The following is a 24,295-nucleotide window of genomic DNA, read 5'->3' on the forward strand; positions in this document are numbered from 1 at the left end:
GCCTCGAACAATGGGGTTACCCTTGCTTTCATAAGCAAAGTCAAGAGATGGAAGCTGCAGGTTAACTTGAAGCGAGTTGGGATGCTGTGAATTAGGAGATATGTATGATGGGGAGATATTAATTTGCTTTGATGAATTCCTGAAATTCACTAAATAAACTGTGGCAGCAGAACAAACTTGGGAGGGATTTCCATGACATCCTCCTAAATCTCAAATTATGAACATGATAGACAATCTCCCACAGGAAGGCGGTCTGATAATGTCACAGAGGTTATTATAGGACCACATACCGTATGCTGTAGCTATTATAAAAAGTGTGACCAAGCCAATCAGACACCAGTCACTGAAGCAGAATGATCTAAAGTGGTTCTTAACCTGTGGTTCAAGGACCCCTGGGGTTCCGTGCGGACTACTCTGGTGGTCCAAAACTGTTTTACTAAATGACATAATAACTTAAGTTTAATAAAGTATGTAGACGCCAAAAGGTTAAGAACTGTTGTTCTAAAGCACTGAGGTATTACAGGGTGGTATCCATGAATGTGTGATTCTGACCTACGTTTAAATTACAACACAGGGCTTTTCTTACTGCATGCATTCTAGACAAATCATATCCAACGAGTACAAGAATTTGCCCACGTTGCAAACAGATAGGGTGGATTGGTTTCCACCTGCTGTGGTCCTGTGCGGTAGGTGATGACTACTTAAGACAGGTGATGGTGACTGCTCTGACAAAGGCTGACGGTGACACAATTCCTAACACATTGTATATTAGTCCTACACCAGAAACCTCAGAAGAGTAAAAATTGTTACAAGTTTGTGGCATTATTACTGTTATTGCAAAAAGAAGACTAATTATATATTGGCTACAACTGTAAGGCTCATCTTTAGTGCTGTGGAAAAAGGATGCAAGAGTCGCAGCAAGATAAAAAGAATCCGATGCATATTCTAAGAAAATATGTAATGTTGCCAGAAGATTTACAAGAATGGCGTGATATGTTTTTTTTTTTCTTTTTTTTCTTTTTAAGTATTCAAACTGCTTTATTGCATAATTAGGAAATTACACTGCTGTGTACGCCCACATCCCAGAGGCTGGCAGCGTCAGAGTCAAAGCAATATGGAACGAAAGCAAACAGTAAGAAACACAGCCTTGTTACCGGCATCCCGGAGGCCCGGTGGCGACAAACCGTATTTAAAAGGGAGCGCCTGGTGGCGGGCATGAAACGAGGAGAAACAAGAGGAAAAAAAAAAGGGAGGGGAAAGCAAAGGAGTGGTCAGGAGTGGGGGGGGGAGAAAAAGAAAAGAGGATGAGGGGGGAAGGGGAGGGAGAAAGGAGGAGAAGTATGTACATTTCAGGATTCACAGCAGCAGAACAGGTTTTTCATTGTTTTCTCCCCAATGCTTATCAACCCATAACAGTAAACAATAAAAAAAAAAAAGAGGCCTCATACACATGTCAGTGAGAAAAAGAGTTAAAATCTATATGGTTGCTCATGGAATAAGAATCATAGGTCGCCATATGGCACTGTGGTAGCGGTCGTGGCGTCAGTTGTGCATGTACAATAATAGGGTAAGGGCCGTGTGTTGTGTCCCAAGGAAGTATTAGTGATAAGGAAATGTGGGAGTGTGATGCGTATTGGGTGGTGGAATAGCAGCTGCTCGCGCTATGTGTCGTGTCAACGCAAGCAGTGAGGCCGGAAGGAGACATGCGTCAGGTCGGGGACTCAGTATATGCATGCGGCAAGTATTAGGGCGTCCCAGTCTCCGGGGCAGATAGCCCGGTCAGTCGCCCTCCCGCAGTTCTTCCGAGGCTGCGTCGTCGTTCTCCTGAGCCAGCAGGTAGGAAACCAGTGGTTCCCAGATGTCTTTAGGCCTGCTTGGGAGCGGCAACAATTCTGAATAAGTGATGTGTTGGACCTGACAGTAAGTCATATCCGAGAGCCAGTCCTTAAACTTCGGTGCCCTGCCTCAGCCCCAGCGACACGCCACACGCCGCTTAGCCAAGAGCAAAGCAGTATCAATAAATTTCCTGCTGGGTTTCGGAATATGCGGTGTGTGTCCCAGCAGTGTGATACGTGGCTCCGCCTCAACAGTGACCGTAGTCATCGCTGTGAGAGCATCGGTCACCTGCTGCCAGTACGCCCGAACGGCCGGGCATTCCCAGGCAAGGTGCAAGAAGCCCGCATGGTCAGCTCGACAGCGCTCGCATTTGTCAGTATCAGCGAGGTGGAACCTGTATTTTTTGACCGGAGTGTAATAGAGCCGTTGGAGGAACTTATAGTGGATCATCTTAAGTCTACTACTGGCTGATATCCCGGCTGTGAGGGTGCAGCAGTATTGCCATTGTTCATCAGTGAGTGCAGAAGACAGATCCGCACTCCAGGATGCCCTAGCACCTGTCTCAAGAGGGTCAATGTCTGACCGAAGCCGGCGGTACAGGCCAGAGACCAAATGCGCCCCATCTTGCGAGCTAAGCAGAAAGTGCAACGGGCACAGGAGTTCTGGTTCATTAGGATAATCTGGTAGGATATCCTTCATCCCCTGCCGGAGGCGAAGGTAATAGAATACGTCGAGTGGGGAACGGTCGTGAGTGGCAAAGAAGACTTCCATGGATTTGAAAATTTTATTCGCGAAAAGATCACCCCAGGTGACAATATGTAACCGTTCGCAAAGCAGCCGAAAGCCACGTTCCTGCAATAGTGCGAGCGAGGGATGGAATGCCAGAGGGAGAAGGGGGGAGTAAGGGAAGGAGCAGGAGAGCCTCCTGGCCAGGCGGCGCCAGGCATCCAAGGTGCAGGAGACAGAAGTGTTCGGAGTCTGGATCATCGACTCCGGACAGTGGAGTAAGCCATTGAGCGGTATGGGGTGTACTATCCAGTCCTCCACCGCGAGCTGCGGCATAAATGGCGTGGGAACCATCCAGTGAAATGCATAGTGGGCCTGTGCGCAAAGATAGTAGGCTTCAAGGTCGGGGACGTCAAAGCCTCCAGCTTCATAAGGTAATAGGAGTGTAGACCATTTCAGCCGTGGGGCCTTGCCCCCCCAGAACAGACGACAGAGCTCCGACTTCAGAGTTTTGAAGAAGAAGGCACCCGGGTAATACGGGATGTTGAGAAAGAGGTAGAGGAAGCGGGGCAACACTACCATCTTGATAAGGGAAGCCCTACCAGCCATGGAGAGCGGTAATGCGATCCAGCGGTCGACCGTGGCTGTAAGGGTTGTGATTGCTATACCGTAGTTGGAGCGAATTGTCTCCTCCCGATCCAGCGAAATTTGTATGCCTAGGTATCGGAGGTCCGAGCGGCGCCATTCCAGTGGATAGTCAAGGGGAAAGTCGACTACTGAGTCAGTGAGGGGGAAGAACTGCGACTTGGACCAATTTATGTGTATCCCCGACATGCCCCCAAAAGCCACAAATTCTCTCAATAAAGGGTTAAGGTGAAGGTGAGGGTACTTGACATAAAGTGTAATGTCGTCCGCGTATAGGGACACATCTATTTGGCGTTGTAGGCACTGTACGGCACTCTCCCAATGTAGCTGACGGAGCCGACAAGCCAGAGGCTCAACCGCAATCGCGAAAAGGAGGGGGGACAGAGGACACCCCTGACGTGTACCTCTCGTGATGGCAACTGAGTGAGAGAGGCGGCCATTAATGAGGACCCTCGCCGTCGGCTGTGTATAGAGGAGCTGTATCAGAATGGCGTGATATGTTGACTAGCTTGTTTGAAAATACTCTGTTATTTCCTCTACATGACACACTGAATCAAGTTAAAATGTTAATCATGTGGATTCACTAAGAGAAAGTAGAAAATACATGTTGAAATATGTATCAATGCATTGTTACTTAGAGGGAACTCATATTAGATGTTGCTCCTGTACATACAGATGTACTGTCATAAACTTGTATCTGATATAAAACAATAACTAATGTGATTTAAAAAATTGATTCCAATATGTTTTGCTAGCTTGTTATGGATGTTCCTGTGGAAATCATTATTGCCTTAACTTTTTGCATTATTAACTCTGCCTTTGGATGATATTGAAGCATTAGACACAAGTGATGAGAATTTTGACTCTAACTCATTAGCCTGAAAGAAATTATGGAGGTAATGTATAAGCTAAAAACAAGTAAGGCTGCTGGTCCTGATGGCATCCTCAATGTAGTTTACATGAAGGATCTAAACTTATGGCCACATTTTCTGTGCCCTTATTTCAACTACGTAAGAAAGTTTGAAATCAGACCATGATTTTGTATGGGTACACTAATTAAGCCAGTTTAAAAAAAAATCTTTTTATTAACTGTGCTCATAGTATCATACTTTACAGGACAGTGTTCATATAGCATGTGGTAAAATAACATTTACAATACAATGTAAGGTTGTCGTAGAAACAAGCTGGGCATTCAACTGTTAAAAACCTGACCCTAACCCAACCCCCATCGCCCTGTATTTCCGCCGAGGCCCCCAGACCTTCTCCCATTTCTTAGTGCAACTTCTACTCTTGTAAATAGTTTCTTCAGCTTTCTGGCACCAATCTAGATCATGCAACCACTGGTTCCACTGTGGAGGAGCCTGCGACCCCCAACCGCTGCTAACACCAGCCAGATCTCATTATATCTGGACCAGTCAGTGGCCCCATTGATCATTAGCAGTAGCCACCTGGGCAATAGCGGGACCGGTGAACCCACAACCGTTGCCATCGTGTCCGCGACCTTAGTCCAGAAGGGCACTCTCTCAGGGCACTCCCATAATATATGGTAGAAGGTGCCTTTCCCCCCTAAAAAAGTTTTTTTTAATTTAAAAAGGTAAGAGTGACAACGCAGCAGCGCATTTCCTTATATCTCTCCTTGACACTTGGTTAAAAATCTATTCAGGTTTATTGCTAGGGGAAGTCAATGATTAGGCTATGGCTACTTTAATGATTCCCACTGAACATTGTGGGTTTAGATTTGAGCAATCACCCTAACATCATATCTTAATAATGGATATTATCGGTGTATCCGTCTTTATGGGTGGCTTATACATAGGTTTGTTGATGTTTGATGTGTTGGATTGTCAATTGATCTGGGCCAAGATAGCCACAGTGGTCTACTTACATTTTAAATAGTATTTCATACAAATACATGGGCTCAAGTCAATGTAGGCCTTGAAAAGTGTATGCTATAAAGGTGATCACGCATAACAGTCTCAAGCATGGGTGCGTACCCATCCCAGTATTGTTCTCACTGTTTATACATGATCACTTTCTACCCTGTCGAAAGCGAATGGTAATAATCCAATAATCAATGGTGCACCAATCAACTCCCTTCTTTAAGCTGATGACTTGGTCATTAACTATCATACACCCATTGTTCTGCAATGGCAACTGCAGGCTCTAAAACTTTACAGCGAGATGAATTAACTTAATATATAAATAGAACCAAAATGAAGGTCATGTAGTTCAATTGGAATGTTTTCAACAGAACAATTGAAAGGATAACATCATACAAGAATCAAAGTGAGACATTAGATGCACCCATGAATTTGACCAGATATTCGTTTTTCGTAGTGCAAGTGTGTTTGGCTGGTTTGTGTAGATCCAACATCAAATATGAAACGTACACATTCACACCATTATTGAAAACTTATTTGACAAATGTGGCACTGATTGTAACCTGTGATCCACCACCTTTGTTTTTAGAAACACCAGCAGATTTTATTTGATTTGACAGTAAATTTGCTAAATAAAATTCTGAATATGCAGAGTATGGTAGGAGCCAAAGTATTATGCTACAAATTAGGCATGTGTTCCCGATTTCAACTAATCAAGTAGCCATTATAAAGTTAATATATCAGCATTATCAAAGTCAGTAAATAAATCCCTGGCAGGCAAATGTCTTTAGATTCATGTAAAAGCAATGTACAATTAGCTTGCAAATCAGGAATAAATGTAGAGCCATTATATTTCAAGTATGGTATTTTGTTCAAGTCCAAGCTGCTAGAAGAAAACAAGTTACTTACCTTTTAACTCTTTCCATCCTTCGGCGCTCAAAGGTGCCAGATGGGACCCTCCATGGAGCAACCCAGCGTCTCTCGATTCATCCACCAACATCCCCCTACAGACACTTCCTCCTCAATTTAGTGCCCAATAAATGTAGCATGGTGGTCTCGCAAGATGCTCGCAAATTAACCATCCACCAATATTTAATTTATTTTGTGTTTTTATATCTCCCCCCCCCCTTTTTTTTCTTTTTTTCACCCTTATTCATGTTTCCTATATTCACACTTTCACATTATCACATTGCAGAAGCAGGAACCCTAAAATAGCAACATCACATAATACTTGGCAAGAAAACAAAAAGGCAAACCGGCCCTAAACTATATCCGGCAAATATATCCCCTAATCTGGAGTAAAAGGCCATCACACTCCTCTGGAAAGCTTAAGTTGCGCATTATATTGTTGCCCCAGTATTGGCAACTTTCATAGATTCCCATGCTTTTGTATCATTCCCCGTCGTCGGAATGGGAGTCTCGGTAACAAAAATAACATAGCAGTAGGCACAAAAGAAAAAGAAAAAAGGCCTAGGCCTCATTCCCTTTTGTAGCCCATCACTCTCTTTGTGTAAAAGAGACCAAACTTAGGCATCAGCCAATCAGAAGAGCCTCACCCCTTAGAACCCTCCTGAAGGAACCTCAGAACCTCAGATTTTCGTAGCCGGTGTGTGTAGCCACCATTTCTGTTGAAGGCTGAGCTTTCCTCAGGGAGGTGGGCGGGCACATGGGAATCTATGAAAGTTACCAATACTGGGGAACTAAAGTTACAGGTAAGTAACTTGTTTTCTTACCCCAGAATTGGAACTTTCATAGACTCCCATGCTTTTGTATCAGAGTAGCAAGCAGTTAGCAATAAAAAACCCACATTTTGTGTCATAGTATACATTGCAAAGCCAACAAGACAAAGATTCAAAATGTGCAAAATTACAGAAGGTGGGATAGAAAGGAAAGCTCACCAATTAGTGGAAGAGGTTCCTCAGGACTGCCTGGCCCACTGCAGTATCTTCTTGTTGCAAGGAGTCCAAGCAGTAATGCTTGGTAAAGGGGTGGACACTGCTCCAGGTAGCAGCTCTGCAAATGTCCTTTATCTGTACCCCGCGAAGAGGGCTGTTGAAGACGCCACTGATCTTGTGGAATGTGCCCGAACCCTGCCAGTCAGTGGTTTACCTGCTGCAGAATGGCAATGTAGGATGGCACTGGTAATCCATCTTGCAATTCCCTGCTTTGACAGAAAGAGACCCTTTCTTGGACCACCAAAAGCTACAAACAATTGTGAGGATTTCCGAAATCCCTTGGTGAGATCCAAATAGAATTTCAAACATCGCTGCACATCCAGAGAATGTAGCGATCTCTCCGCTGGTGTAGCCGGGTGAGGAAAGAAAGCCTTAGGAATAACCGGCTCGGGTATGAACTTTGGGTTGGTTCTCAAGATAACTGTTTCTTTAGAATTGTAGAAAAGGCTCTTGGATTGTGAGAGCCTGTAATTCACCAACACGCCTTGCTGTTGTGAGGGCAAGAAGGAGAGCCAATTTCCATGACAGGAACTTCATGTCTGAACGATGAATTGGCTTAAACGGACTTTTCATGAGTTGAGTAAGGACGAGATTCAGGTGCCAAGTAGGAGGCGGAGGTCTCACTGGTGGATAGACCCTAAACAAGCCTTTTAGAAACTGCTTAATAATTCTGGAAGACCACAAAGAAGGTCCGGACTCCGACCGTCTGTATCTTGAAATTGCTGCCAAGTGTACCATTATAGAAGAATGGGCCAGCACAGACTTAGCCAAGGACAAGAGATAAGGCAGAAGCTGATGAGGTTTTGAAGAAAAAGGGTCAATCTTCTCTCTCCTGCACCAAATGCAAAATCTCTTCCATTTGAGGCGGTACGTCTTGTTTGTGGAAGGGGCTCTCGCTTGGGAGAGGACTTCTTTAATTTCGGTCGAGATGGGGAGATTCATAAATTCTCGCTGCTCAGGAGCCATGCTGTCCGGTGTAATGACTGTGGATCCGGATGCCAAACCTGTCCTTCTGACATTGTGAATAGGTCTGGAACAAGCCTCAAGGGAAGAGGCGGAGCTAGCGACAACAGATGGAGCTCCGTGTACCAGAACTGTCTCGGCCAAGCAGGGGCTATCAGGATCATCCTGCAAGGTTCCACCTTGAACTTCCTGATCAGTCTTGGGATCAGTGGGATGGGGGGAAAGGCGTAGACAAATGTTCTTGACCAGGCTATCGAAAGCCCCAATGATCCGCGGTGGTGAAGCCTGCTTACATAGGACTGGCATTTTTTGTTGGACAGCGTGGCAAAGAGATCCATCGCCGGTGTGCCCCACTGGCCGAATACCTCTTCTAGAACTTGTTGGTTTTGCTCCCACTCGTGACTGACTGATGATAACCTGCTCAGTCTGTCGGCATTCTCGTTCAAAACCCCTGGCAAGTGTTCTGCCTGTAGTGACATTCCGTGAAGGATAGCCCATTCCAAGATTTCCTGAGCTTCCTGTGACAACGGGAGAGATCTGGTTCCTCCCTCCTTGTTCACATAAACATGGCCGTGGTGTTGTCCGTCCTTATGAGAACTTGTGAACCTCCTAGACTTGGGAGAAAAGCTTGAAGACCCAGTTTTATCGCTCTGAGCACCAGTAGATTGATGTGGAGCTGTTGATCGTGAGCAGACCAATGGCCACTGACATGCAGGTCCTGCATCACTGCTCCCCAACCATCCAACGACGCATCCGTTGTCACTACATGAGGAGACGGATCGTTTACGAAGGATAGACCTTGGGACAAGTTGCTTTGGTCTGTCCACCACAGGGCCGCTCTCTGCATTGTCGGGGTGACAGACACCTTGTCGTCAAATGATCCGTGCACCTGTTTCCATTGGATGTCCGATTGTTCCTGAAGAGGCTACATTCGCAGCCTGCAGTGAGGAATCAGGGGTATGCATGATGAAATTACCCCTAGCAGAGATTGTAGCGGCGTTCTGAAAGACACCTTTTTCGTAGGTCCAGAGTCATGGTTTGAAGTTTTCTCCGCCTTTCTAGGGTTGGAAAAGCTTTTGAGAGTTTTGAGTCCAGGATGGCTCCCAGGATTCGTGCCGTCCTGGATGGAACCAGAGATGATTTGTCCTTGTTTAACGTGAGTCCCAGATTGCGAAATAGGTTTGTACAAGCCTGAACCGCGTCCTGCGCTGCTTCCCTGGACGAAGCCTTCAGCAACCAGTCGTCCAGGTAAGGGAAGACTTGAAAATTATGTCTTCGTAGGAATGCCGCTACCGGCGCCAGCACCTTTGTGAAAATCCTCGGGGCTGAGCGAAGACCAAAGGGTAAAACCCTGAACTGAAAGTGGCTCTTGGCTACTGTAAACCGTAGAAACCTTCTGTGTGCTGGGTGAATCGGTACATGAAAGTATGCATCCTCGAGATCGAGAGTGGCCATGAAATCCCCCGGATTGATCAACCTCAGGATGTCTTGAAGGGAAACCATCCGGAAAGATAGGGCGATGAGATAGGTGTTGAGCTCCCTGAGATCTAGAATGGGGCGCCATTTCTCTAACGTCTTCCTGACCAGAAAGAACCTGGAATAGAATCCCTCTCCTCTTTGGTCGGAGGGAACCGGCTATATATATATCCCTTAAGGAGCATTTGATGAACTTCGAGCCTCAGAAGACGTAGATGTTTCAATGGAACGGCTGCAGGGGGCTTTGTTGGTGGGATTTGGGTGAATTCCAAGGTATGGCCCTTTCGAATGATGTTGAGCACCCAACGGTCCGATGTTATCTTGGACCAATTCTGAAGGTATTTTGATACCCTGCCTCCAACTGATGACTTCTTGCAGGAGGGTCCAGTAGGAGGCCGCTATTGGCGCTTGGACGCATCGCGTCCCTGGCGAGCCTGCTTTCCTCTGTTGTTAGGCCTTGAGTAATTGGAGGATTGGCACTGCCTTTGTTGGTAAGGCTGGCGGTACTGCTGTGAACTTGAACCATAGGAAGAGTATCTTTGCTGTTGGTAAGAGCCTCTGTAAATCGTACTCTTACCCCTGGATCCTTTAAAAGGTGTTCTACGGTACTGGAGCGTACCCAAGGATCTTGCGGTTTCAGTGTCCTTTTTAAAGTCTTGGAGAGTGTCATCAATCAGTTTCCCGAACAGTGCCTCTCCATCAAATGAAAGATCCAGGACTTTATTTTGGATCTCGGGTCGAAACCAGGTTGACTTCAGCCACCCCTGGCGACGAAGGACCGCAGCTTCCGCCAAAGAACGAAATGCCGTTGTGGCAATGTCCATGGCACAGTCAATGACCTCCATCGATGTCGCCTCCCCCTCTTGCAAGACCTTCCTTGATTCTGCTTTCGCTTCTGGAGGTAGCTGGTCCAGGAACGGTGCGACAACACACCAAAGCTGACGGTCATATCTGCCTAATATTGCTAGGGCATTAGCTGCCCGCACAAGAAGACTCGCCATGGACGAGAATCTCTTGCCGGCATTGTCCAATCTCCTTCCCTCTTTGTCCGTAGAAGTTGTGAAAGGAGCAGAGGGGTTGCGGGATTTTCTCTGCGCTGCCTGGGAAATTACTGAGTCCGGTTTCGGGTGGCCTGTCAAGGCAGCTGGACCATCATCAGGCGCCTCGTACTTCTTATCTAGACGCGGTATCACAGGGACCACCGTCGCTGGATTTTTCATAGCCTTAAGGCCCTCATCCCAGAGATGTTGAACTATTGGAATGGATCTTGTCGTTCTTCTGTAAGGTTCCTTGAAATCGTACAAGAAACACTCGGAGGACACCGCAGGCATTGTCAGTTTGAATCTTCCAGTCGCTCTTTCCATCAGCTGATGAAAACCTCCGATATCTGCAGGTGGAGAATCCACCGGATCTAGACCTTGAGATGGAGGGTCCGGAATGACGTAATCATCCCACTCAGAGGCCTGATCATCTCTACCCTCCGAATCATGATCCTCATCAGAGGAATGATCATGAGTGTCAGCAGGTCTGGAAGGCTCCAGTTGAGTCGATGTCAGTGACTGAAGAGACACCTGAGGTGGTGATACAGGAAAAGCCGTTGAGGCCGGTGCCATGACAGGCATGCCGTGCGCCACAGGAGCTGGAGCAGGCTGTGCAGCCTTAGACTTATAGTCTTGCAGCATTTTATGCAGGTCCTGTATAAAAGATGATGGTACAGTAACCCTCTCTGGACCAGAGTATTGCTGTGGTTGGGCAGCAATACGTTCATAGCCCTCCTCTTGGTCATATCCTCCGTCCGAGTCCGTTTCCTGGCATTTAACCAGCAGTTGAGAGGGGCTGTTGGCATAGCCATATGAGTCCTGATCCTCCTCTTCGGACTCATCCTCATCGAACAGTAGAGCTGGAGGAAAAGGGGTTACCCTCCTGGGAGATGTCTTGTCCGGGGTAATCCTGGTCATGGAAATTGTGATCCTCTTTTCCGATGACAAAATCGCGACGGTCCTGTCGACGAAGGAATTGAGAATGCAGCTGTCGTCGGCTTCGTCGACGGAGTATGTGTCGTCGACACAAAAACACTCGACGAGATGGGCGTCGTCGATGCCGTCGACGATGAGACTGTCGACATCCCAGCCGTCGTCGTCAATGTTGCTGTCGTCGAGGCTCTCGTCGACGACACTGTCGTCGTCGACCTCGTTGTCGACACTCGTCGTCGGTCGTCGTCGACACCCTCGTCAACGATGCGGTTGTCGTCGACGCCCTCGTCGACGATGCCGTCGTCGGGGAGTCCCTCGTCGACGCTGCTGTATCTGTCGTCGACGATTCCGTCGTCGATTGTCCCGTCGATGAGCCCGTCGACGGAACCAGTTTCAGCTTCTGTTTCAATTTCTTCGTCGATGACTTGGAACTTCTGTCAGAAGAATGGGAAGAGGGCTTCTTGAAGGCTGGATCAGCCTTCAACCCTTCAGAAGGCGTAGATGGTCCTACCCTCTCCTTTTCACCTTGGTGAGGAGATTTGCCTGGACCCTGGCTCTCAGACTCACTGGGGGTCTTTTTTGAGGCCTTAGAAGGACGCTCCACAGAAGAAGGGGCACCCCTACCCCTTTTCACTGACCTTCTTGAGGAAGATGCCGATGCCGAATCCTCACCGTCACTGGAGACAGTATCCTTCCTTGATTTCAACTTCTGGAGCCTTGTCAGAAGCCTACCCTCACGGTCCCGGAGGGTCTTAGTTGAAAAGGTGCGGCAGATCTTACAGTCCGCAGCCTTGTGGTCAGGATAGAGGCAGTAGATGCAATCCTTATGCTTATCCTCAATGAAAAGCCTTTTCTAACCACAGGTGGAACATGGCTTGAAAAGGGCTTTCTTCTTGTCAGACATCCTGGAAGGATCAGCAGACAAACTGAAGAGAAAACTGAAGAAAAATGTTAAAGAATAAACTCCTGAAGAGTAGATTGAGCAGAGCTCAAAGGAGACTCCCTAAGCACAACGTGCGGTGGAAAATCTGAGGCTCTGATGTTCCTTCAGGAGGGTTCTAAGGGGTGAGGCTCTTCTGATTGGCTGATGCCTAAGTTTGGTCTCTTTTACACATAGAGAGTGATGGGCTACAAAAGGGAATGAGGCCTAGGCCTTTTTCTTTCTCTTTTGTGCCTACTGCTATGTGATTTTTGTTACCGAGACTCCCATTCAGACGACGGGGAATGACACAAAAGCATGGGAATCTATGAAAGTTCCAATACTGGGGCAAAAGGGGATACATGTGATGGTAGTAAAAAAGGCTACTGAATTAACAAGCAATATAATTGTCATACGGTACAGATATGTAATACTAAAAATAAAATAACACTGAAACATTGGTATAATGTAGACGAGGGGTGTAGGATGACATCCTATCTGAAACATGTACCAAACCGCAACTTGTGTCACAAACCTATATTATTCAGAGTGTGAGTTGCTTAGTACAACAGAGTCTACATATCAGGGGTTGGGGCGAATATCTTGAGCAGTGTCATTCTCTGCAGAGACCTAATTTATGAGCTTGTCTTGCTCCTTTCTCCAGCTTTAAAAGAAAATGAGGGTACAATATCTTAAACCTTCTTCCCTTGGTCACATGGACAACCTCCTTAATGTTACATCACTTTGTCTGTTTCCTATCTAATGGCACAAGCAGCAAAGTATCTCACAAGGCCATTATATCCTTTCAGTAATCTTTAACAAATTTAAATCAGTGCGCACAATGTTAGGACATTTCTTGTGGCAAAAACACAGATTACCTCCAGCTTTGAGACCAAAGCAACTCACTTTGTGATAACTGGGTTCTTGAAGGACCCTCTGCAAATGAAGCACTTGAAAGGAAGATCCTCTTCATCACTGCTCACCTCATAGTTTTCATCATCTGCAAAGAAACAAAAAGGTTAGTGTTTGCAAGCACACAATGGAATAACATTCACCAACAATCTGCCCATTTAGTGCTTCCCAAGCCACCTCCTTCACATTATACTGAGACTCCAATTAAATGTTTTCTAACTTTCCAATAGTCCTCAATTGTTAGTTAAGACAGTGTTACCCTAATAAAGTAGCCATGTTTCTGCATTCAGGTGGTATCTAGGAAGAATTGGGGAACGCCAGCTTGTACAAGCCAAAGATCAAGATGCATTGAGCTATCAAACTCATGAGGAACTGAATTGTGATGACAGACAATGAGCCTGATGATCTGCCAAGGAGCCATATCAGTTCCCAAATCAGAATGTCCAATAGTGTATGTTCTGAATTGATATACATTTACTACATTGAATTAAATATACTAAATGTTAATTATGTATATTACCGCTATATCACAGTTGAACGAATATGTATGTAGTTTAACACCAATATCAGAGATTGTAAATAATTTCTGGACAACAAACATTAAGGAACCATTTTTGTAAACAGCAGACCTCCAGCTTAATTATGTCCCACAGAGAGATATGCATCCTGTAAGGGATAACCTTACAACATCCATGCACTTTGAATTTATTGCAAGATGCCAACAACTGAATTCAAAATAGAAGACCCATTCAGAGCTCTTAATAGGACAGACTCCTGGACATCAGCTATATCACCCAGATGGTGCTTGCAAACCCTTGAACTGATGCCTTGGAACTGCTCAAAACACTTCTAAACGATGGACATTTATGAAAATAGTTGAAACATTATAAGCCATATGGTATTAAAAAAAAAGGCAAAGGCTTAGGAAAGCAACGTCTGCAAATTAAGTTTAAAGGATCATGGCTAGGGGCCAAAGAAGCAATCACACAAGGGGGCTGTAGGAGATTTCAGGACCTGGTGAGCCAACTCCCCACTAACTATTCATATCACATAAAAGGCAACGGGTCCAGAGTCGGAGGGAGGTCATTACTGGGTGTACTATGCCACTCTGAGGGGGATTTCCCTGTAAAGGATGGTTACCCTCACACAAAAGAGGTGTCATACTTCATCATAGGGATGCCTCCTTGTGTGAAAGACCTAGTCTCCACGTGGGCTACAACCCCCTCGCTGCGAGGGAGGAGCTCTGAGATGTTTTCATTGAGAAAAGGGCCGTGCCTCCTAAAACCCTATATGTGCCTTGTGTCTCTAGAAAAGGTGCAGTGCTAAAACGTGAGTGGTTAAAACTGGCTACAGGGATAGCTATGCTGCAACTTTATTCAGCTACCCGGTGTCAGGATTAAAAACAGTGAATAGCAGGTAACGCAGGTGCAGACATTAGAGGCATCTGTGTAAATACTAGATCAACATGTTTCGGCCAAGGGGCCTAGAATAGTGTCACAGCCTTCTTCAGGGTCAATAGTATAGCTACTGCAATAAATAGGTGCAATGAACGTGAAAAAGCATGAGATAACACGTGTGTGAAAAGGATAATGGTGTAATACTGAACCAGTAAATTTGGCTGTTCAGTATGTTCAAGCTAAACCACTGTAGGTTAGAGAATTCACCACATCTGTCCCGGCATAATAGCCTTAAGGTACATGCCCAAAAACCACTGGTTTGTGGGGCTCAGGACCAGATGCCGCACGTCCGAGGAACATGAGGGTTCAAACATGGTAGACATCTCTCTGGTAGGCTCCCGTCTGAGCATCCTTAAAGAGACTATTGGTGTCTGAAAGAAAGACCATTGGTGCAGTGGTGTCACCTAATAGGAAACAGCGTATGATGGGGAACAAAATGCTGGCTTTCTTTCTGGTAAGTTTAATGAAGATACTGCAGAGCGTGGGATGACTGCATCCTCCTCCAATGGCATAATGTCACAGAGCATCAGATGACAGCTAAAATTGACTCGGAACAGAACTGTTGATTGACGGCTCTGGCAAGGTCATCGGCTGAGAGGCATCCAGGAATAAGCCTGAGAGAACGAATGGGGGGTGTGAGAACTAAGAAGATCAGGGCAAGTTGCAGAACGTTAGTAGAAGTACAGGCATCACAAATGGAGGTACAATACATCAAGTCTAAACCAGAAGAGCCACTTACAACAGAGCACATGATACAGGGGATGAGCACTGAGTGTTGCCAAACGAAAGAGGAATGTAAATGTAATGTAAATGTAGTTGAGTTTATATAGCGCACAGCTACCCGCAGTGGGTTTCCCGGCGCTTGCTTTGGGAACCCTTCCTGGTATTCCCCTGTGAGATAGCAGGGTATCCACAAGGTGAAAGTCAGGCATCCCGCCGCGAGGGGCCGTTGTGGAGATTAAGCAAGCTATTGCCCAGAGTCGCAGAGTGTGAACCCGTGAGTCGAGGAGGCACCGGGGGCGAGAATTATCGAGTCTGTGGAATTTTTAGCCCAAAACCCGCCGAGGCGGGGAATTGAACCCTGGTCCAGGACCGATCTCAGCTTCCGGGTCTGCTGCCTCTAACCCCTGAGCCACACTTCTCCACCTGATCCACCAGGAACCTGAACTCTGAGAAATGATTATACCCTGGAAAACTGGCACTGCAGCAAGGTGGTACCAGGATAGTCTTAGCGGCTTTATTGTGTGCACAGAGACCAACATAAAGCTCATCAAGTAAGGGGAAGTCACATTCAATGTACCTAGGCAACTAATGGGAATCGTTCTGGAGGTTTGATGCCTCAACTCATGGAGAAAAAATCTACCCCTTTCACAGGAAGCAGCCCCAGAAACCTCATATTGACCCCATTAGAATGAACCAATGAGCACTGCAGGATTGGGGTTCTGAAATCTCAAAGACGCTCTGAAAGTAAGGCCATGTCCAATCCGTCACGTCATGCCCATAACTCATCTACCCAATCCCTCTCTCAGTGTAGGAAAGTGTTCCTTTTTGACATGGTCAACCCCACTTTAACTGGTACATGATGTGATTTCTACTAGAAGTGCACTGGGCTCCTGCTAACCAGGACCACAGTGCCAGATTCCTTTCCCCCAAAACTGTACAGTTGTATTCCCAATTTGGGAATACCTTTGGCACTCTCTGTAAGTCCGTAGTAAATGGTACCCCTGTTACCTAATGTCTGAGGTACTAAAGAGGGTCTCCTAGGTCTGCAGCATGGATTGCGCCACCCTAAGTGACCCCTCACCAAACTCATGAGGGCTGCCATTGGAGGCTGCCTGTTTTGGTGTAGACAAAAGTGAAAACACAACATGACACACATTCCTATGTACTATGTCCCCTAACACTGTATGATATATATGTAAGTCACCCCTCCTGCATGGTGTCTAATATTATACATGAGGACATGTCTGCATGAGCAGATATGCCCCTCTGCTGGTCAGTTCCATTGCTGCTAGTACAAGTGATCAGGGGAGTCTTTTTAATCCATGTGCTGGACACTGCTGAAAACAAGATCCCCAGCTACATGATGGCTTCACTAATAATAGGGATATTTGGTATCAAACATCTTGTATTCCCAAACCCACCCTAAATCCAGTGGTGAACTTGCGAGTACATGCACCCAGAGGGCACCTTAGAGGTGCCCCCTGAAAACCTACCGGGCCCTGGTGTGTTGGTTGCTGGTCTCTGCCAGCCTGCCACCCAAGACAGATTTCTGAACTCTCAGGGTGAGGGCCTCTTCTCTCAGGAGGTCAGGAACAAAGCCTGCATGAGAAGAAGGTATTCACACACCCTCCCTCAGGCTGATCTGTTGCTTGGAGTTCCAAGGCAAGGGAGCTTCAAAGAAGGCCCACCTTAAAAATGCAAATCTGGCTCCTCTCACAGGAGAGGAAGCCGATTCCCTTTGTCCAGAGCCCTTAGGCACCTGGATAGGTGGGAATATTAGCTAGTCAGGTAGGTGTGCCAACCCCAGGCTAGTACCACCCCTAAGGCGGCCTAATCTGAAATGCATCCAAATTTTCAGAAATGGCCATCTTTGTGATGTCAAACTTAGGAATTTTAGGACAGAGTTATGCCACTTCCTTAAGGAAGCGGTCATATAGGGGTATAGTGACCACAAGGTGCAGAAGCACATTGGCAGCTACCCTACACTCTCCGAACACCCATAAATTCAATATTTAGGTGAGACTCTGGCACCAGAGAAAGAGATCCTGTCGACCTGAAAGAACAAGACGGAAGTGAAGAGTCGCAACTGCAAGAACAGAAGACCCTGCAACTGATTTGGCGCCAACCCTGCTGGCCTGCCTGCTGACTTCGCCAATTGCACCAAAAGACGACTTGTCCTGCAGCTGCTGATTCCCCAAAGCCTGGGAGACCTGCCAGCACATCACCCAAGAACCAAGACCTCCAGAAAAGAGCCGGACCTGCTTCCTTGCACCCTGCCGGCAAATAAAGACTCCTTAAGTGGACTATCGTGACCGCAAAAACACGACACCTGCATACACTACTGCACCAGTCGCTCCAAGAAGGAGTGGAAGTGGGCCAACAGTGTGACCATGGTTCCCCAGCCCTCCAGAGACTGAGTCCACCTGGTTTTGCCAGCAGTGAACTCTCCGACACGTTCTGCTGTCCATTTATAAGAGAACCCCTGAACTCTTTGCATGACATATATATATATATACATATATATATATATATATATATATATATATATATATATATTACCTACTGGCGGTCGCCAGTAGGTAGTTATAGTTAGGATTGGCTACCATAGGAAATCCGCAACATTCTATTGGGAATAACTCTGGCGCCGCTTGAGGAATTTGTGTGTAATTTTCCAAAATTTTGGCCAGCTCTGCTGCGCTCCTTCCCTGAAAGTTTCGGGGGGATTCGTGAAGTGGGGGCTGAGAAAAAAGGGGGGTCCCAAAACGTGTTTTCCCCATGTTAATTTCCATAGGACGGTCTGACAAGTCTACAGCCCGAACCGCTGAACGGAATTACGCCAAACTTGGCAAAATTATAGGGACTGGTACGCAGATGTGCCTTTGCTATATTTGGTGAAAATTGCTCCAGTGGTTTTTTTGAAAATTAAGTTCAAATACACATATATATCTATAGGCGTGCTCCGAGCGCTCACAGGTGCGCGTACCGGGGAGCGCACCCGGTGCGCTACGGGAATGCGCGAGCGGAAAGCTGATTGGCTGTCGGGTGTGTGTCAACATTCTAAACAGTCCGGAGAGTCCGCCATCTTGTGTCTCGGTAGAATCGAGACACAAGAGGTGAAAAAGAAAGGGGGATATAATTAAAAGGGGACAGAGCAGACACATCCTGACCCCCTAGGTTTTCTGAGGGAGGCCTAGAAGGACCCTGAAGGGCAAAAAAAACTTTTTTTTTTTTTTTAAATTTTGCGGGGTAAGCGCCGGGTGCGCTCCCAGGTGCGCTCTCCGGTACTCGCACCCTGAGCGCACCACAGTGAAAAACAGTGTAAAAAATGATAGTAAAAAAATTATTTAGAGTGCTTAGAGGTAGGGTAGCTCTGAAAAGAGCTGTTGTGTTATGTGGGTGTTTTTGTGCCTACAAGTAGGTACCAATGCAGAGTCTTATATTCAAGAGGAAAACTCTATTCCCCTCATCTGTAAAATGCACACCATCTCTCCTATAGATGTCTTGCATGTTGTAACGCAAGTTGTTGTGGAAAATGGAACCCATACCATAGTCTGTGAGGAAAGCAGAAACAGATTTATTCACATGTTTCCTTGCTTTCTCAGTCTGTGGACAAAATTGGTTGGACCAGTTCCATTTTTGCCTTTGGCATATATTAGAAAATACCAAGGAAGTTTTTGGAAAAAGTGACATCAATTGCCCAAAGATGTCCTTTAAAAGCATTTCCAGACCTACCCCAGTCAAAGTGCCCAGGTCATTGCCACCACAGTGCACAATTATGAGGTCAGGGTGTGGTAGATGCATAAAGGATTTTACCAATGGTATCAATTGGTGAGTTCTCGATCCTCTCTGTCCAATCCATACAATGTCCACATTTGGTAAATCAAGGTTGTAAATACCTCTGTTAGCTGCGTATTTTTGACTCCAGTGGACAAAGCTGTGACCCACAAACCAGACTTTTGGCATCTTGAAGGTAGATGTGCTTGTATTCAGATGAGTTGTGGAAATCAAATGGCAGTTTGAAAGTAGGAGTTATGTAAAAAAGTGGTTGAGATTCAGTGCAGTTGAAAAACAAAAAATGATTGGTGCTTTCTTAACATTCTCCACTGAAAACTAGGGTGCATGCTTTTGTTTTTTGAAAGAAGTCATTTCAATGGTTGAGGAAAAGTCATTTCAAGAAACATTGCACATGATTAGCTGGTACATTGAGTGGTCAAAAACCCTTGCTGCCTTTTTTTTTGCAACATAGTATGATGAACTTCTGAACTGTGTGCTGGGTGTGGAGGGAGTTATCATGGTAACAGCGGAATGAGCACTGGGGGGATGGGTGAATGTTATGTGACTTTTAAAGTGTTCAAAAGTACAACCAATTAAAATGTGCAGTTTCTTACTCCACTTCATTAACTCCTTCTCTTACTCCTTCTGTCCTCTTACTTGTACACTCCCCTTTTCTCATTCTCTCGGTTAGCCTCATTCTCTCTGTCCTCTTAATCTCTCACTCCTTTTCTATCACGCTCACTCCCTATAACTCAGCCATACTCCTACACTCACCTTCTTTCAGACCTTCTCCTTTACTTTCCTTCCTCTCTTTTCCCATCCTTCACTCTTTTCCCTTCCCTTACTCCCCCTTACTGCACCTCAGTTACTGCTTCTGTCAATCCCTCTGTCCTCTAACTTACTCACTCCCCTTTTCTCACTCTCTCTCCGTTACCCCATTCTCTCCGTCCTCTTAGTCTCTCACTCCTCTTCTATCACGCTCACTCCCTATTACTGAGCCATACTCCTACACTCACCTTCTTTCAGACCTTCTCCTTTACTTTCCTTCCTCTCTCTTCCCATCCTTCGCTCTTTCACTGTTTTCCCTTCCCTTACTCTCCTTACTCTACTTCTTTAACTCCTTCTCTTACTCCGTCTGTCCTTTTAGTTCTACACTCCCCTTCCCTCTTTCTCTCTCTGTTAGCCTCATTCTCTCTGACCCCTTAGTCTGTCACTCCTCTTCTATCACACTCACTCCCTATAACACAGCCACACTCCCTCAATTATGTTTCTTTCCTCTCTCACTCAGGGCCTCATTTATGAGAAATGACGCATCGATGCGTGAAAGCAGCGATGCATCACTTCTCAGTGCGCTCTCCTTGCGACATTCCTGATGCGTCATATTTATTGTAAGACGCATCATGTCGCAAGGAGTTACAGATACGTCAGTATTTCTGACGTATCTAAGCGCAAAAGTGACGCATTGCTGGAGTGTGTCACAAAAGTGACGCAACTCCAGCAATGCATCCTTTCACATGGGGCAAGCCCCATGTGAAAGGGCCTGCGTCAGTCCTACGCCTGCTGTGAGGCAGGCGTAAGATTTTGACGCAACGGCGTCCTAAAAGTGACGCAGTGAAATCTCATGGATTTCACTGCGTCACTTCTACGACCCTTCCTTGCGTCAATACGCCCCCTTGCATACATTATACCTGGCGCAGGTATAATGTGGCGCAGGGGTTTACAAAGTGACGCATCTACCTAGATGCGTCACTTTGTAAATATGACTCAACAAGGTGCAATTTTTACATCACTGGTGCGTCACAAAAAGTGACGCACCGACGGTGTAAAAGTGACGCATGGCCTCATAAATAACGCCCACAGTCTTCTACTCTCACTTTTTCTTTCACTTTCTCTGTCTCTTCACTCCCTTACTCACCTTGTCTCACACTCACTTGTCTTTATCCAGTCTGTATCGCCACTCTTTCCTAAACATTAGTGCTCTTTTCTTACCCTTCCACACCCCCGTTCCTTTACTACATTTTCTTCACTTATCCTCATTCCCCATGTTCACTCTGCTTCTCCTCACTCTCCTTACCCACACTCACTTTCTTTCAGTCCCCCTACTTCACTTCCCTTCCCCTCTCATCCCTTTCTTTGCTTTCTCACTCATTTTCATCTTCTCTCTCACTCCACTCCACTTACTCTTTTTCATTTTTTTAAGAATACAGCTCTTTTTTGAGAATTGGAAGTAGTTCTGAAAAGAACTTTTTTTTCCCTTCTTTTTTCGTTTTTTTCTCAACAAAACAAAAACAGGGAATGGCAAACTGCTCAACAGGAGAGAAAAAAAAAATCAAAATTAGGGCTGGGGACGGCAGCGGTGGTTCTCTATTGCTCGAGCACTGATCAAAATACTTTGTCCCCCGTAACAAAGTAGTGCATCACAATGTTTGCATTTGATTGAGTCCTCATTAAAAACAGGCTGAATATTTGGGATCAACTGTTCTGGTCGCCCCCTCACCGATGCAGTTGCTCCTCCAGTTGAAGATAGAGGCACCATCCCTTGGAGCCTCTCGTGCCAGAGCCCTGACACTCTCCCGGGCATAGTTCTGGGGGTGCCTCCTCTGGACGTGCCGAATCATAGTAGAATTACCAAAACTGTACTTCCTTCTGGGGTCTCCTCGGGAAAGTACAGTATGGCAGATCTTACACTCCACCTTTGGAGCATTTACTTTTTTAAGTCCCTCAGGTATATCAAAAAATTTCCAAATGAAATGTTCTTTCACCTTCGGCTGAGGAGTCTCTTTATCTATGAAACCATCTGACTCCTCACTGCTTCTGGATGCTCTGGCAGCCATTCTATCCACAGATTGTTAGCACAGAAAAAAAGAGGTCTTGCTCTCACCAAAGTGAAAGAAGAAGTGAAGGAAAAGGGTGGGGTTTTCATTCTTCGGAAAAAAAATCTGTTAGCAACCAATGAAAATTGTTATTTTAAGGTCACATGACTTGACGCACCTACGTAGCGTAGGTGCGTCAAGTCATGTGACCTTAAAATAACAATTTTACGCACCGGAGCACTTTCGGGGGCGCTTACGCGGCGCGAACGTAGGCGCTTCCGGGGGCGCTTACGCGGCGCGCGCCTGAGTGACGTTTTGGTAGCTTTAGGGAAATGCAAAATCATTTTCATTCGGAAAATCAAAAATACTGCTTTATAAGTATGGTACAGAATGTCTTGCATTAATATTTCGTTTTCATACATATTTCTTTTTACGAACGCAGAAATAGCGCTCTCTCTGCGCTCTCGGGAGAGCTTACCGGTGCGCGCACCCTGAGTGCACCAGGAAAAAATGATAAAAAAAATATATATACATTGAACAAATAATTTAAAAAAATATATATATATATAATAGTTGTAAAAAACAGCTCATAAAAAAAAAATCGTAGGTTACAAAGTCGATATACAAAGGAATTAGCTTTTAAAAAAACTATAGGTCTCACAAACGTTATAGTTAGGAATTAGCATTTAAAAAACCTTTGAAATTCACTGAAAAAACCATAGGTTTCACACCAGTTATAGTTAGCTGAACATTTTACTCATACAAAACCATTGAAATTCCCACGTTATAGTTAGTTGGACTCACTATAACTCGCGCGCCCGCAATCCACTGCTGATGATGTCACATATTACATCATTCATGACATGGTCAGTGACATCACTGATGACATCACTGATGACATCACTGATGACATCTCAAATGACATCACTGATGACATCATCCATGTGATAATACGATGCACCTTCTCACACTCTAATCTAACCTTTGATACACCCAGTGTTAAATACAAACTACCATTCCTGAAATTATTGACTCACCAATACCAGTAACTACATACGCACTCACTGATTTCTAGGTCTACACACACATCCACTCATTCACCCATACAATCACTCATACATACAGTCACTCATCAATAGAACACTATCATATCCACTCATACACCTATACAGACACTCACACGCTGACACTCATCCACAGAGTTACTCACACACCTAGTCAGTTATGCAAAGAATCAATCACACTCCCATTTCCTCAACTACACCGTTTTACACACTAAACCTTACTTATTCAAACATATACTAACACATACTTACTCTCTTTTACAATCATTGATACAAGTACGCATTGATCCATACAGTCACTTACGCAATCACAGGCTCTCATGTATAGTCATTTATATATGCCAACTCTCACATGCACTGTGTTTTACATATGTACTTACTAGATAGCCATTCACTCACCAACACAGCCATGCACACAGTCAACCACCCATACAGCTCTTTCCACATGCACTCTTGAACCCATATACCAAGTGAATCAACTGCTCACACATATATGCACAAAGTCACACACCTCCCAGCCACCCACACACACACTCAGCCTCACACACAAATATTTGGGCAACCAATCAATAACCCATATAACCACTCATATAGCTACTGATCAACACATGCAGCAGCTTACACAACAACAGACATACTGATGCACACATTCAGATAGTTTAGTCACTAACCAATGCATTCAGTAAGACACATTTAATCACTCACTCATACAGTCAGTCACGCACCTACTAAATCCTTCATCCAGACACTCTTACATACACTCATTCTTCAATATATATATAACATATTTTTACTTTTCAGAAACACACATTCACTGGATGATGTCATCAGTGATGTCATCAGTGATGTCATTTGAGATGTCATCAGTGATGTCATCAGTGATGTCACTGACCATGTCATGAATGATGTAATATGTGACATCATCAGCAGTGAGTTATAGTGAGTCCAACTAACTATAACGTGGGAATTTCAATGGTTTTGTATGAGTAAAATGTTCAGCTAACTATAACTGGTGTGAAACCTATGGTTTGTTCAGTGAATATATATATATATATATATATATATATATATATATATATATATATATATATATATATATATATATATATATATATATATATATATATATTTCATTTTGATATATCATATAAAGAGGAAGCTTCCTACACAAGTTAGCAT

General features: G+C 45.2%; 1 protein-coding gene across 1 annotated transcript in view; it reads right to left on the reverse strand.

Moving 5' to 3' along the window:
* The window catches only part of LOC144755797 (E3 ubiquitin-protein ligase RNF113A-like), a 361,545-nt gene that overhangs the window by 59,184 nt on the left and 278,066 nt on the right, over positions 1-24,295 (reverse strand). The window contains exon 8 of the mRNA XM_078645059.1: positions 13,280-13,373. Coding sequence (XP_078501185.1) covers positions 13,280-13,373 — 94 coding nt within the window. The remainder of the gene's footprint in view (positions 1-13,279; positions 13,374-24,295) is intronic.

This window comes from Lissotriton helveticus, chromosome 5_1 (assembly GCF_964261635.1).
Source record: "Lissotriton helveticus chromosome 5_1, aLisHel1.1, whole genome shotgun sequence".
Taxonomy (NCBI): domain Eukaryota; kingdom Metazoa; phylum Chordata; class Amphibia; order Caudata; family Salamandridae; genus Lissotriton; species Lissotriton helveticus.